A 14,432-nucleotide genomic window follows, 5' to 3' on the forward strand; every position below is an offset into this window, starting at 1 on the left:
CGCGCATGGTGGTTTTTCTTCTTTCAGGCTTTATAAAATAAATGCCGCCTTATCGCCCGGATAAAAGATGAAGAGTGTGTTTATTTAGGCCAGTCTATGCAGTGCAAGCACAAAACAGGAGCTTTACGAATTCACTTCAGTGTCCCTTTAAAAGAAGATGCAAGGGAACACAAAAATGCCGCATAGCAAGCAAAGAGGCATGCTCTTTCTTGCTGCAGCTAAAAGCACCACCCACTAACACCACTGAAATTGTTACAATGCGAATATTACATGACAGACATACAGTGCTCTGCTAACGAAGACACCAGAACTCCCTTTTGGCTTCTTGCAATTAGCAAAGCCATTGAGGCCGTTTTGAAAGCAGTGATGATAATCAGTGATGATAAATCAGTGATGATAAATAGTGATGATGATGATGACAATGCAGATTCCGCCAAAAGCATCACCGTTTAAAGTTACTTATTCACCCATGCCTCCAGGTTCAAGCATAATTTGCATTGTACGCAGATGCTACGGCGATATCATTAAAAGCTTGGAGAGCTGTACTTGGTGTTTTGAACGTAACTATCTTTCACATAGCCATGCGCGAGGACACTGTTGTGAAAATGACTGCCAAGTGCCAATCACTCGATGGCACTACTGCCAAAGAGGAAAAAGACATGGATTGGTTACTAAAATGTAAAGCTTTCACATTTACTTCTCAGTTAGCCAAACTTCACTGTCAAATCTACATCAACTTTGTTGATGCAGATTTGACAGTGAAGTTTGACTAACTGAGAGTGCAATGACAAATTTTTTCCACAAGCCCCGTGAATTTCATCATTTCGGTGTTTGACTACACACAGACGTAAACAAAAAGTACTGATAGACTATGTCCAATTCCCAACTTATTTCAGGGCCAATATACACTCTGCTCAACATTAAAGCTTTCAAAGAATCAGCTTTTCACCCCTGAACTATTACATCTGTTGTTTCTCAACTAGGCTACCATCATTAACCGACCTATGTTCATGCTTGGGCGAGTTGGTGTTCCATATTCTTGAATTCACAGCGCAAACAACAAAAAAACAAGGACGCCGAGAGTAAGCCACACAGGCGCTCACTCTCCCTCTTGTCCTTGTTTGTTTCTTGTTTGCGCTGTGAATTCAAGAATTAGCCGACCTCTTCTTCTAGCCTCGAAGCCATGCCATCTTGAAAAACAACATAATAGATCTATTTGCACCAAAAAAGCAAGGGGAACTGAGTGTGTAGTGCACAGTGCGGCAAGCCATGCCGGGAGCCATGCCGTGATACCTTGTCCAGAATGTGTCGCTGGGCGACGCGTTCCTGCACTATGGCGTCCCAGGGCAGGAAGTGCAGGGCATGGCTGTCATCCCTGGAGGGCTGCTCGTACAGTCGCTGCTCGCAGCAAGCCAGGCTCTCGGCAACCTTGAGCTTGAACTGCTCCACATTCTGCTCGTACCTGCGTGGCAGCGCACAAACCTGTCACTACACACTGCTACTACATGTGTGAACCACGCAACAGGCCGGGAAATTTCTAAACAGTTATAAATGCTAGTCCCCAAATTTGGGCCCAAATAAATGCTCCTTGTGACACTGCTCGCATTTGGTGTGGAAATTTTTGTCACAGGATATACTACCACTCTTTTAATTAATTCTCTCATGTGGGTAAAAAGACTTTAAAAATATGTTGCATCGTGCAAGCAATTTACTGCAAGCACTTCCTTCGACACCATTCAATCTATGCACTTCAAAATGAAACTTCGCTTAAAACTCACTCGACAAACAGGGTCACAGGGTATCCTCGACAAACAGGGCCACGCAAGACTGCATCGCTTACGCCAATCGGCAGTGTCGTGTTCCAAAGCAGCGGACTGCTGTGCAGCTAAAAGAAGCATAGTGCACCCAGTACCAACAGCAGTGTGCATCAGTACTTCTATGTTCACATCTATTTTCATAACTTTCATTGTTTACCACACTATTCTTACTGCTGTAAAATGAATATGCATTACATTCAAGTGCAAATAGCTCGTTCGGCAAGTTTATAAGCCCTGCCTAATTTGAGTTTGCTTTTGCCGGCCTCAGCCAATCGCACGGCTGGGCATATGACATCATAGGTTCTGTTGTGGGAAATGAGCCAGTGGTTCGCATGACCATTCTTTTTTTTCCTAATTATATAGCTTATTTGAGCGAAGTGTGCATTAAAAGTGGTAACACTATGATTCTAACGAGGCAATCTTTCGAATGAACCAAACTTGTGCTTTGTCTGCATGGCCCCTTTAAGAACAATTACCTACATAAGCTTAACTGCCTTCTTCCTCTGCCTAAGCTGAAGATGACAAACTGAGACAATGATGACATTTAAAGGGACAATAAAGTGTAAAAGCAAGTTGGCCTAGATTGATAATTGAGTGTTCTGAATACAGATATACCACTCATAGCAGCAACACCTACTCATTAATGCAGAGAATGCCAAAAGCCTGATAACAGGTATCAACGCCCCAGTGTGGGAAAGTGTATGGGGCCTTTGAACCCCATTCCAAACAGGAGGGGGTCACCCTAGGATGCCTCGGAGCAATATTGACACAAAGCGATTAATAATAAGAAGAAATAGATCAACGAAAAAATGCCACATTAACTAACAACACTAGTACTTTGTTGCCCAGAGACAAGGCTGTCATGCTGAACATTGGCACTGCAGACACCAAGTGTGAGGTGTGATACTGAAACAAACAATTTTTTCAAACTCCTAAATGAAATTCTTGATATCTCTTTCTTCCCCACAGAAAATGATGTTTTGTTTGCTTAGAAATAAATGATTAAGGCTGGCATTTCTTCCCCACAATTTCCTCCCACTTTTAATGAAGTGATGCAGCACACTACAAACCATAAGTGAGGTAGTGCTGTTTAAAGGCCAACTAACTGCACATAAAATTTCAACCACTTGGAAATGTTGCTTCCGTATAGTCTGCCTAAAAAGACTGCAACACTATGACAGCTGAAATACACACACGTACGGCTCAAACGACCAACGAAAACCAGTGACTCTGAAACCGAAATTAAGAAGAGTGCGGTCATTACAGCCAGGACGAAGTGACGTTGCAGCCGGTGAGCGAGCGGCCGGCCGGCCATAGCAAACCTGCATGCATAAGTTTTGTGCACGTGGCAGCCCTCGGAGAAGCGCACCCAGCATAGCTCAATCGGTTCTTCTGGCATATCGGCCAGAATGTCACTTCCGCTTCATGCCTATATTTGCGCAATCCACTGGCAGGTGCAGCATTGTCTGCTACAGGGCTTCCTTAACTAACAAGGTATTTCACGGAGCTACCACTACCAGTGATGTTGCAGTTGGTCAGGTTACACTGGTTACCGATAGCGGTAGTTTTATTACTTAAAGGAGCCATGAAGAGAAAATGCAAGTTGGTTTTATTCGAAAGATTTCGTGTTTTATAGTGACCCCAGCGCTTGTCCGGATACAAACGGTGCTTTATTCACTGAGAAATTAAACAATTTAGGTTAAAATTTTGATTTTCCCGCTCAATCGTGCGTTTTCGTGGTCCCAAGTGACATCACGGGAACCGACCGCTCTGCAGCCTAGAGTGCCTTCATTCACGCATCCACCGTACAGGGTAGAGACACGTAACACTGGCGCCGCCATGTTCGGTTGCTCGCTCGCCGCCGAAGCAAGTCATTGTGTCAAAACCGCACTAAAATTATCGCCGCAACGCGGTTTACTGAAGAAGTTTGAATCATATTGTCTGTTTCGCGTTGCTAGGTCTCGTGGGAAACGAAAAGAATAACGCGTTGAGCCCGTTGGCCCAATTGCGGCGGCACGGGACCGTTCAAAGGTTGTCTCCACCCTGTAGCGGTGTTGGTTTGTTCCCGCGTTTCTTTACGTTCCGTAACCTAGATGGCGCCACCATACCGTGGCAAGCGTTTGGTTTGTTTTTGCCCGCATTTAAACCTGGCTTGTTTTTGTTCTGGGAGAAAATATTCGTTCCCTGAAACAGTGCTCGCTCGACAAATGGGGTCACGTAAGACACCGTTGCGTGCGTCAATCGGCCAGTGTCGTCTGAGACAACCCCAAGCCCCATAGTGCTGTGCAGCTAAACCAAAGCATGCTGTGCGCAGTACGAACAGCAGAACGCATCAGTACTTCTATGTTTACATGTGCTTTCGTAACTTCCACTGTTTGTCCCATCATTCCTATTGCTTTGTAAAGAATGTGCCCTAAATTTAAGCGCAAATCGCTCGTTCGTCTAGTTTGTAAGCTCTACCTAATTTGCGTCTGCTTCTGCCAGCCTCCGCCAATCGCAGAGCTTAGTCCATGTGACATCACAGGTTCTGTTGCGGGAAATGAGCTGGTGGGTCGCATGACCATTCCCGTTTTTCCTAATTATGTAGCTTATTTGAGCGAAGTTTACGTTAAAAGTGGTGTCAGTATGATTCTAACGAGACAATCTTTTGAATGAACCAAACTTGTGTTTTCTCTTCATGGCTCCTTTAAAGGGACCATGAAGACAAAGTACTGCATTATTATATGTTAAAAAACGCGCCTTTGTTAATTCACTTGACTTCCTCATGCCCCAAAGGATGCTACTGTCATAAACAAAAGGAATACAGAAAAAAAATTTTTTTCTGGGCACTTAAGTCTGATATGTAATACCAGACTTTGAAGGCAAAAGCCTGGTAACACGTATCGAAGACTTCTTTACTGCTACGTTGTATTTGCGTCTCTTCTATCGCTTCCGCTTCTTCGTGTTTTGGCACCAATTACTTGAACAGGTGCTTTTACTGCTCAATGCCTTTCTGGTCATGAAACTTCGCCGTCACGCTATGGGAGAGCTTCGTACGCTGCCGCGCCGCGACGCTGGTGTTGATTGGAGGGCAGCCGGGGGCGTGGTCAGAGCGCGTTTGGCAAGGAACAGACCATGGAGTAAGATAAAACAGACGCTCGCCGCCTTATCAGCAGTGCGCTTTCGCTTTACGTGTCGTGAGCCGCTAAAATGTACTTATCATTTTGTGAGTGGCGAAAAAATTTGGTGCGAACGGGCATGCTGCTACTGCGTTCCTGCCGGCTGGTCTGACTACAGAGCAGCGGCGGCCGCCCGATGCCCTCCGATCTGCGGTGGCGCCACTCCCGGTAGCCTTTGTCCCCCTACGAAACTTGGCCGGGAGTTTCATGACCAGAGAAGCATTGAAGGACTCTGCTGCTGTGTTGTGTTTTTAAGTGATATGGCTAGGGTTCCATCTATTTTCTGTGTCTGCAAACAAAAACTTATGAGGCTGCACACAGCTTTGAAGTGCGAGGCATTCAATGTGCGAGGCATTCAATGTGCAAGGCATGCAATGTGCAAGGTGTTAAAAAATAAACATTCCAGTGTGCATCCCCTCATGCTTCAAATGGCCTATGATTTCGACAGTGACAACACAGTTATAGAACACACTGGGATGCTCATTTTCCTCCCGAAAGGAGCTCGGGACTTCGGCTCGAGTGCAGTACACGTCCAAAACACGTTGAGAAAGCATTGCTTTAAGTGATTCTACTTATACAGCATGAAGTTGTAAGAGTGCAGGACGGGCATAGGGTAGGGTTCTGAGCATTTTTTTCTGTGAGTGCAAAAACGCCTTGATGGAAAGCCAACTTTCTTGCAGACCTGCCGCGGTGGCTCAGTGGCTAAGGCATTGCGCTGCTGAGTTCGATTCCGGGCCGTGGCGGCCGCTTTTCTGATGGAGGCGAAAAGCAAAAACCCCCATGTGCACGAGATTTCGGCGCACGTTAAAGATCCCCAGGTGGTCAAAATTAATCCGGAGCCCTCCACTACGGTGCACCTCATCGCCTGCATTGCGTCGGTACGTTAAACACTACAATCAATCAATCAATCAACTTTCTTGCAAACGCTCAGCAGAAAATGACTGTAACTGTATGCGAGTTCCTTCGTATGACTGTTATAAAAGCACAAGAAAACCAAGATTTGCTCATACTTTTCCCCTAAATTCTAAGTCAACTATATGCCGTGTACTAAAAAGCTACACTTGTCATCCACCTTCACAGAGTGGAATGGCTCATGATTTTACTTCTTGTTTCTTTCTTCGTTTTCGTTCCTCTTCTGGCACGAATAAATTCCAAGTTGACAATAAACACACGCCAAAGCTTCCCAAAATCAGTGTTCTGTGTGGCTAGGGAGCCCCTGTTCTACTCATGTGCCATCACGTTCACTGGTCTAAATTTTGCCCTACTGCTGCCAATGTGCGGAGGTAGTGCGGTTGTAAAATCCCATACAAACTGAAATGTGTTTTTTATTTACTGTTTACCGTAGCAGCCATTACCTGTACCGGACAGACAACAACGACGGTTTTTTGCATAATGGGCATTTAAGAAGGCCTTAAAACTTTTGCGTCCTGTGCCCCACAATATCAGCAGCGATGTAATAGAGGAAATATAAAAAACAGAGCTGCCAGTGTGTTGCAGTGCGACTTTTGTCAGCAGCTGTCTATTACACAAACTACCGTATTTGCACAAATATAATGCGAATTTTTTTCCCGCGATTTTTGCCTCCAAAACGCCCCTCGCGTTATATTCGGGCTCGAACATAGTGCGAGCTTTTTTTCTCGCCGTTCTTTCTTCAAATACCTTCGTCCTAGGCATGCGCCTCGTAATATTATGCCTAGAACGTGAGCCACGAACCCGCTGCTCTACCCTCGATTTTTGCCGCCGAGAGCTCGCTGCTCTCAGCGTCAACTTAGACGCCGGCTTCTCCCAATAACGCCATTGGCCACGTTGGTAGTGGTCACACGGCCAGGCAGTGTGGTCTGGAGGCGAGAGCTAACGCGCGTGCGGCGCAGCACTGGCTCCTCATTGTGCTTTGTTTTTTGTTTTTGTTTTTTTTTTCGTACTTGCTTCTGCCTTCTGAGTCGCTGCAATGAACAGGCGAAATCAGTACACCGCCAAATTTAAAAGAACGGGCGATCCTGCTCTCCGAAGAGCAGGGAAATTCAAGGGTGGCACGGCATCTCGGACTAAGCGAGTCAACCATTCGAGGTGGGAAGAAGTGTCGTGATCACTTAATTTAAGCACCACCGACTCGTAAAGCATTGCATGGACCCACGAATGGCCGCACTACCATAAACTTGAGAATGACCTGGCAGAATTCATCCGCGAACGTTGCGGCCAGTTTTTGCCTGTAAACGCTGAGCTTGTGCAACTCAAAGCCAGAGAGTTTGCACGTGGTGCAGGTGGGCCTCGTGACAAGTTCGCATTACTTCGCGTTATAATCGTAATACGGTATATATTTTTTTCATTTTCGGAAGGACCAAAAGTGCTCCCCTCGCGTTATATTCGAGGTTGCGTTATTTACGTGCAAATACGGTAGCTCATAAGGGGAGCCCAAAGAGCTCAAGAATGTAGCCGATGAGTAGGCCCTATTTTCAGCTGTTTTCTTATCATGTGGCTTAGCTGTTTGAAGTTTGCATTAGGATTGGCGTGATAGTAATTGTGACATGGCAATATCTTGAAAGAAACAAACTTGTGTTTTGTCTTCGTGAACCCTTTAAACAGCACGGACGCTTCCGTGAAAAGGAAGTTCTTGCTGATGAAGCTAGGCTTGACTTGAGACATTTTTACGTGATAGAGTGAACAATGCTCTCAAATTCTCAAACAGCCGTTGATGATGATGATGATTGTGTTTAATGGTGCAAGGCCAACTAGGGCAAAGAGCGCCAAAGACAAAGTGACACAGATGTAATCGTAAATACTAAATTATATCACTAAAAACAAAAGTGAGATGAAATAAAAGGCAATGAAGATGGCTGGTGTACAGGGCCAGGATGGTTATGCATATGTAAGGAGCTGTAAAGATTTGACGTCTCCTAAAAACTGAAAAACACGCTTAATAGTAAACCCTGCGTTGTTGGCCAAGTACGATGGGTGTAGCGGGATGGATGCGTTGTCTGTACGGCTCAGGAAAATGTTTGTGTCATGTGGTGCTGAGTGCCTTGCACATAAGTAAGATGTGAACTACAGATAGGGCCTCTCCGCACGTGCTACACAGGGGTCTTAAAGATCCCATGAGCAGAAACGAGTGTGTTGCATCTGTGTGCCCTATCCGCAAGTCTAGCCAAGGTGACTTCTGCGTATCTGGTGCGTGCGTCAGTGGTGTATGGACCCAAGTGTGGTTTTATTAAGTGTAAATAGTCGTCTGTCAGTTCACTCCACCCCATTTGCCATGTTTTACGAAGGTGTTGTCTCATGTGTTTCTTGAGGTCAGTGTAGGGTACTATTGTTATGTGTACAGTATTCATGAATGTACCAGCAGCAGCCGCCATTTGATCAGCGGTCTCATTTCCGGCAATCCCCGAGTGGCCTGGACTGGAACCCAGCAGAAAGTTATTTCAAGGTTTGATGCAGAAATAGCCTTAAAAACAAGATTGATCACAAAGTCTTTAGAAGACTGTTTGGATGCAAGTGCACGTACAACACTAAGTCTATGCACACGATGGACTTTCAAATTTGAAGTTGGACAATGTGATTTAAGACAATCAAAATATCATATTTACTCGAATCTAGGCCGACCTCAATTCTAGGCTGACCCCCGAAACCGAGAAGGTCAGAAAATAAAAAAGCTTACCTCGAATGTAAGCCGAATGAAAAAAGGCACTGGACGAAGACTAGAACATGCGCTTCATTTTTTACGGTGCTTGTCGCAGCATGTTCAATGCTCACTCGCAGGCAAAACCGGAACCTCTCCATCAAACAAGTGACCCAGCCTAGCGCCACTAAATAAGCTATGTTTAACCCAGCCCCTGCTGGCCTTGAACTGAGCCCGTGCGACGCCTTGAATGTTTGTGATCTCCCTCACCTTCGCCTGTATTACATCCATCGTCACAGCCATTCCACCCTCTCTTTGCTGCTGCGTAAAGTCAGCGACTTCCTCTCCATCCACCTCGTGGTGTAGATCTTTCTTGCGTCCAAGAAAGATGAAAAGTTCGTTCTGCTTTCCCCATCGGTGCACGTTCTTCTCCTTGACTTCGAAGTTGCGCTGTGATTGGGGGTTTAAAGTTCTCTCGGCCTCCAAGACTACCTTCCACTTGAAAGCCGCGGTGTATTCACACCGTTTGGTGGGCGCAATTGTGTCACGAACACGGGCGCTTCTCGAGGTCACGCAACGACGTACGCAAGCAATCATGAAATGCTCAGAGCTGGGTTCACATCATATGGTTCACAACGTTCAAACAGGCAAAATGGAGCCTGAAGACCATACAGTTCTGAAAACCCATTGAAAACCTGCCAGCTGCAAGCCTGTGGCAGCGAGATGGCAGGAAAGCCGCATCCTAGAATCTAAGCTGACCCCTGACTTTCGTAAACGACTTTTTAAAAAAAAGTATTGGCCTAGACTCGAGTAAATACGGTACTGTATGCTTCCGCAGTGAATATACGGTTACGAAAGTTCACTGTGTTACTAACATGAAAGTTTGGCCCATGCGCAGCGCAAGACACAACAGTTTGAGTCTTGCATTGCTGTAAAATTCAGCACACCGGTACTTATCCTGGAGAAAAAGGAAATGCTGCATAATCACAATTCTTGCTGAAGCTGGGTGAAAGACAGGTCACACGACACAGGGCAGAGATGCCATGGTAGAATAAAACCAATGATTGGTGTCTTGCAGATGTCGGAAAATGGGACTGCTAGCTCTGAAGCTGCTTCTCTCACTCTGAGAGGAAACGGCATGGAATTAAATGAATGATTTAAAAAGAGTTGCTCTGTGGATGTATCATTCATCGTCGAATTAAAAGGATAATTTGTAATAGACAATTTTTGAGGCATATAACATGTCCACGTATACCCTCTGGCAATGCAGGGTCCCATTTATTGCACTGTACATACAGACCTTGGACCAGGTTAGTGTGGAAAGCGCCACACGCAAGGCGAAGGCCCAAGCGCAGCACTGGATCAAGCATTTTTAATGCCGTTTTTGTTGCCGACCCTTACACGGCACTGCCATAGTCCAAGCGAGATCCCACCAGGCCGCTATAAACATGCAGGAAGAGTTGCTTGTCTGCCCCATAGGATTGGTGGGATAGAACTTTAAGAATGTTCATAGTTTTTAGGCATTTTTGCTTAAGCTGTTTCAAGTGGAACGAATGTTAGTTTGTTATCGGATATTAAGCCTAAAAACATGTGCTCCTCTTTAACAGGAATTGAAACACCATTAAGAGTAACATCTGGGTCCGGATGGATCCCACACTTCCTGGTGAACACAACGCAAAAACTTTTTTTCTGGATTGAGTTTAAAACCATTCTTGTTTGCTCAGCCGGCAAGTTTTTGATACCAAGCTGGACCTGACGTTCACAGATTGACATATTACATGATTTAAAAGATATCTGGATGTCGTCTACATACATAGAGTAAGAAGTTGTAGGTGGCAATGCCTTTCCAAGAGAGTTCATTTTAACTATGAAAAGAATACAGCTTTATACCCCTGTCACAGGGCAGATCTAATGACATTTAGAGCAAATGTCATTCGCTCTAAATGTCATTAATTTTGCGCCACACGAGAATACTGAATGACATTTAAGGCGAATGACATTTAGCGGCTAACTGAGGCCCCGGACCTCAGTTAGTGGCCAAATGAGTAGCTTCGACAGCAGTGGCGCGTCACTAGACAAGAAAATTCAGTAATAAACCAAAGAATACTATTTTTAAAAACTGTCAGTAAACTTACATTTTCCTCTTTGCATTGTTGTTCAAACAAGGAAAGACACACAAGTACTAACAAAAAAGAAAATCTCGTCACCCGTGCGCGCGCTACCCTAATACGGATTTTGTGTGGACTTGTCTTGGCTTGTGATGTCTACTGATGTCACCTAAACCAGTGATTTTCTTATTTTTATTTAGAAAGATAATCCTTTGTTATGTTTTTTAAAAAAATATTATGTGTGAAAACCTTCTATATGCACTTCAAAATATAATTTTGCAGTTTTGCGAGCTTGCTAATCGTCACAGCTATCACAATCAAATGACATTTGTTTCGCCGTGTAGACCCGCACGGCCAAACCGAATGTCATTAACAACTAATGTCATTCACTTTGAATGACATTAGATTTGCCATGTGAGAGGGGTATAAAACTCCGCCTTGCGGCACACCGTTTTCTTGCATGCGAGTACAGCTTAAAACTCCACCTAGCGGCGCGCCGTTTCCTTGACAGTGCACTACCAAATCTTACGCTAAACGTTCTTTCAGACATGTAACTGGCAAGGGTGTTTAACATATTGCCCGAAACACCGAATGAATAGACCTCTCCCTGTATGTAAACAACGTGACGTCACTAAGCGCACGTGCGCGACGGGTGGCGCCTGCTGGCGGTCGCGAAGTGAGGTGGCGGTTGGCAGAAAGCGCCTGCGCCGACGGCACGGCCTGGCCGCGCGGCGCCCGAAAGGAACGATGTGCCATTGGTTCGGGCCATCACTGGCTTCCCACATTGCAGGTGGGGGTCTAGCTATCCTAGCTGTGGCCGTCGCACCTCCATGTAGCTTTCCGCATCTACAACCTCCGCAACACTTTCGTTTACCGTACGGTCAACTGAACGGCGACGCTTTCAGATAATCAGTGCGCGGCAGAACAGCCTGAACGAGTCATTCTGAAGGTTGGTGCTGTTGCGACGCATCCCAAAATGTTTTTTAAGATTCTTTGTGTTCGGACACATACCAAGGAAAGCTAATTTATTGTTGCTTTCGAGGTCCGCTTAAGCTAAGCGCGGTGCCTCAGGCCGCTAAACGCTCCCTGTTCTTGGTCTCTTTGCGTCGCCCGGAGACAGTGGCGTACACACGATTTCATGTCGAGGGGAAAAAGGAAAGGTAACGTATGAAAGGATTAAATAGTAAAATAAGCAGCAACGAAACAAAAATATGAAGAACAAAAGGCAAAAATTATTCCAATAAAAATATCGCGATGATGTCGTTCTCTACGAGATTGACCGATTGTTTTCTTACCTTTACCCCAGTGAAATCTCGAAATGGTTCATCGTCATTGCGAGAGTAACATAGCAGCCACATATGGTTAGTGCGTATATCTTGCGACAGTGACTGAAATATTTCCGGTAGTCATTATTTCATGATAGTTAAAGTTAGTGTCCTTGTACGCCCGCTGCTTATGCCAGCGTCGGGAGGCCACAACAAATGAATACATTCACTGAGTCTGTTCGCTAAGGGCAAACGCATTTTTCGAGTCGCGTGAGCGGCTCATCTCGCCCCGAAGGGTGCACGATGCTATATGTGAGCACGGCAAGCATCTCAGTTTTCCGGCATCCTCAAGGCAGAATATAATTGATCAAGGTAAAAATTTATTGCACTTACAAGCAATGAATTTCGTTCGTCTTGAACAGATCCCCCCATAACAAAAGACCAAACTTGTCGACGTCGTTGTCGATCAGGCGGCAGGCGGCTATCGCGGATCCCTCGTCGAAACATTTATTTCGCGTCGCCTAAAGCAGGTTAGGCATTCATTGCGTTTTTAATACAGTGCTCTACCTCCTCAAAACATGACAATATTTCGCAGCAAGAAAATTTCCGTCTGCCCCCTCCCCCCCCTCCCCCCCCCCCCTTCCCCCCCTATTTCACTTGAGCAAATTTCTGCTGGTGCTGCATGATAGCAGATGGTTGATAAACAGTATCATTTCACTGCACGAATCAGCGCGGACTGCCAATGTAGACGGTATGACTGCGCTTTGGAGAACAGCTGAAGTTCGAGAATGCGAAATGTTGCTACGAGTAAGAGCAGACTATGTCGCTGCTTTGGCTGCCAGCCTCTTCGGCACATTGCGCGCATCCACACTACACGCCGAATTTACCTCTGTGGGGACTCCGAAAAGTCTGATGCCGCTGATTTTGCTCGCAAAATTTCGGTAGCTGAGAGCACAGCAGCCCACCGGCATCAGAAAAGCCAACACGTAAACAAAAATTCCACTTTTGCGTGCGTCTAATGCAGCCTCACTGCATACGCGCCGCGCGCCGGTCCGAATGTTTTGCCAACCACCCTCCCGGCCACACCCAGCACGTGCGATTTCCGTGACGTCACGGCCGCCGCGTGACGTACCCCGGGAGAGGTCCATTCAGGTCACTGAGGATCCCATAACGCCAAGCGGCATCATAGGCCTCCTCAAGGCAAAAAAAATTGGCTCCAATCCACGGTGTGAAGGTGGTTGGACTGAAGCTGTAAACGACACCCACAACGATTACCCATGCGACGTCACTTGAATTCCCACACGCGGCTCTACAAAGAGTGAAACCAGAGACGACTGAACGCAGCCGTGATGGCAGAAATAAAATGGAGAGGAGTGTCTGGCAAAGGGTGAGGAGGAGGGCGGCACACGTGGCTATGGTTCTCTCAATGCCTCCCCCTCACTCTTGTTTCATGCGTCGCCGCCAAAGAGCGCCCTCCCCGCCCTCCCCCTCCCCCGACGCTGTTAAGTTTGCCGCTAATCTAAACCACGTGAACGCCGTTATCATACATTATGCGGTTTGCACTTCACACGAGGGCTTTGAATGAGCGCAGGTGGTAGACCCGTCGGTATGCCCGTTGAGTGTCTCCCCGTGTGGGCGTAGCTTAGTCGGTAAGACGACGGGCTGTCACTCCATTACTCTATCGAGTCCGGGTTAAATTCCTGGCAGCGCCAGTAATTTTATTGATTTGTTTGCGGAAGTTTTCTGTTGACACCGACGGTCACGACAGTATCCTTGGCTGGTAGAGCTATGCTGCTTCGCAGTAAAAACACCGTTGCACAAAACTGTTTATGAATGAAAGCGTCCTTAATATACGATTCAAGAGCGACAAGTTGGTCATTCGTGGCTCGCCCTGCCCTGAAGCCAGCCTGGCAGCTTTTGAGATGACCATTGTACTCAAGAAAGTACACGTCTTCTGTTTACCATCTTCTAGAAGAGTTTGCACAGGCAGCTTATCAGGGCAATAGAACTATAACTTGCAGGTGATGTTGGGTACTTTCCCTTTTTAAGGAAGGCTACTAACTACTATTGCCTCTCTCCAAGACGTCGGAAGGTGCCCTGTAAGCCATATTTTGTTATATACGTATAGGAGTGCTGCAAGTGTGTCTGCATGTAGGTGTTGTATCATCATGTACGTAATGACTATGTTGTCTGCACCCAGAGCAGAAGGCTCACATGAGCTCAGTGCAGCCTTCAACTCAGAAGTGTAAATTCAGAGTTGTAAGAAGAATTTGACCTGTTATTGTCACGTAGGGGCTTCTTTTTCGCAGATGTTTTGTGTTGCATGAAAGTCTTTCTGTAGTGTGCAGAACTGGATACGTGTTGGAAGTGTTGTGCGAGTGTGTTCGCCTGGTCTTCAAGTGTGTCCCCTGTTGTGCTGACCAGGGGAAACTATGGTTCTCTCAATGCCTCCCCCTCACTGAGTTGTCCTC

General features: G+C 46.1%; 1 protein-coding gene across 4 annotated transcripts in view; it reads right to left on the reverse strand.

The window, feature by feature from the left end:
* Positions 1-14,432, reverse strand: part of Peo (ubiquitin E2 variant domain-containing protein pendolino) — a 46,637-nt gene that overhangs the window by 6,083 nt on the left and 26,122 nt on the right. For all 4 annotated transcript variants that reach the window (XM_077686678.1, XM_077686676.1, XM_077686677.1 and 1 more), the window contains exon 8: positions 1,294-1,462. In XM_077686678.1, coding sequence (XP_077542804.1) covers positions 1,294-1,462 — 169 coding nt within the window. The remainder of the gene's footprint in view (positions 1-1,293; positions 1,463-14,432) is intronic.

The sequence above is a fragment of the Haemaphysalis longicornis genome, unplaced genomic scaffold, assembly GCF_048455015.1.
Source record: "Haemaphysalis longicornis isolate Haplotype H1 unplaced genomic scaffold, Haemaphysalis longicornis Haplotype H1 scaffold_1, whole genome shotgun sequence".
NCBI classification, from domain to species: domain Eukaryota; kingdom Metazoa; phylum Arthropoda; class Arachnida; order Ixodida; family Ixodidae; genus Haemaphysalis; species Haemaphysalis longicornis.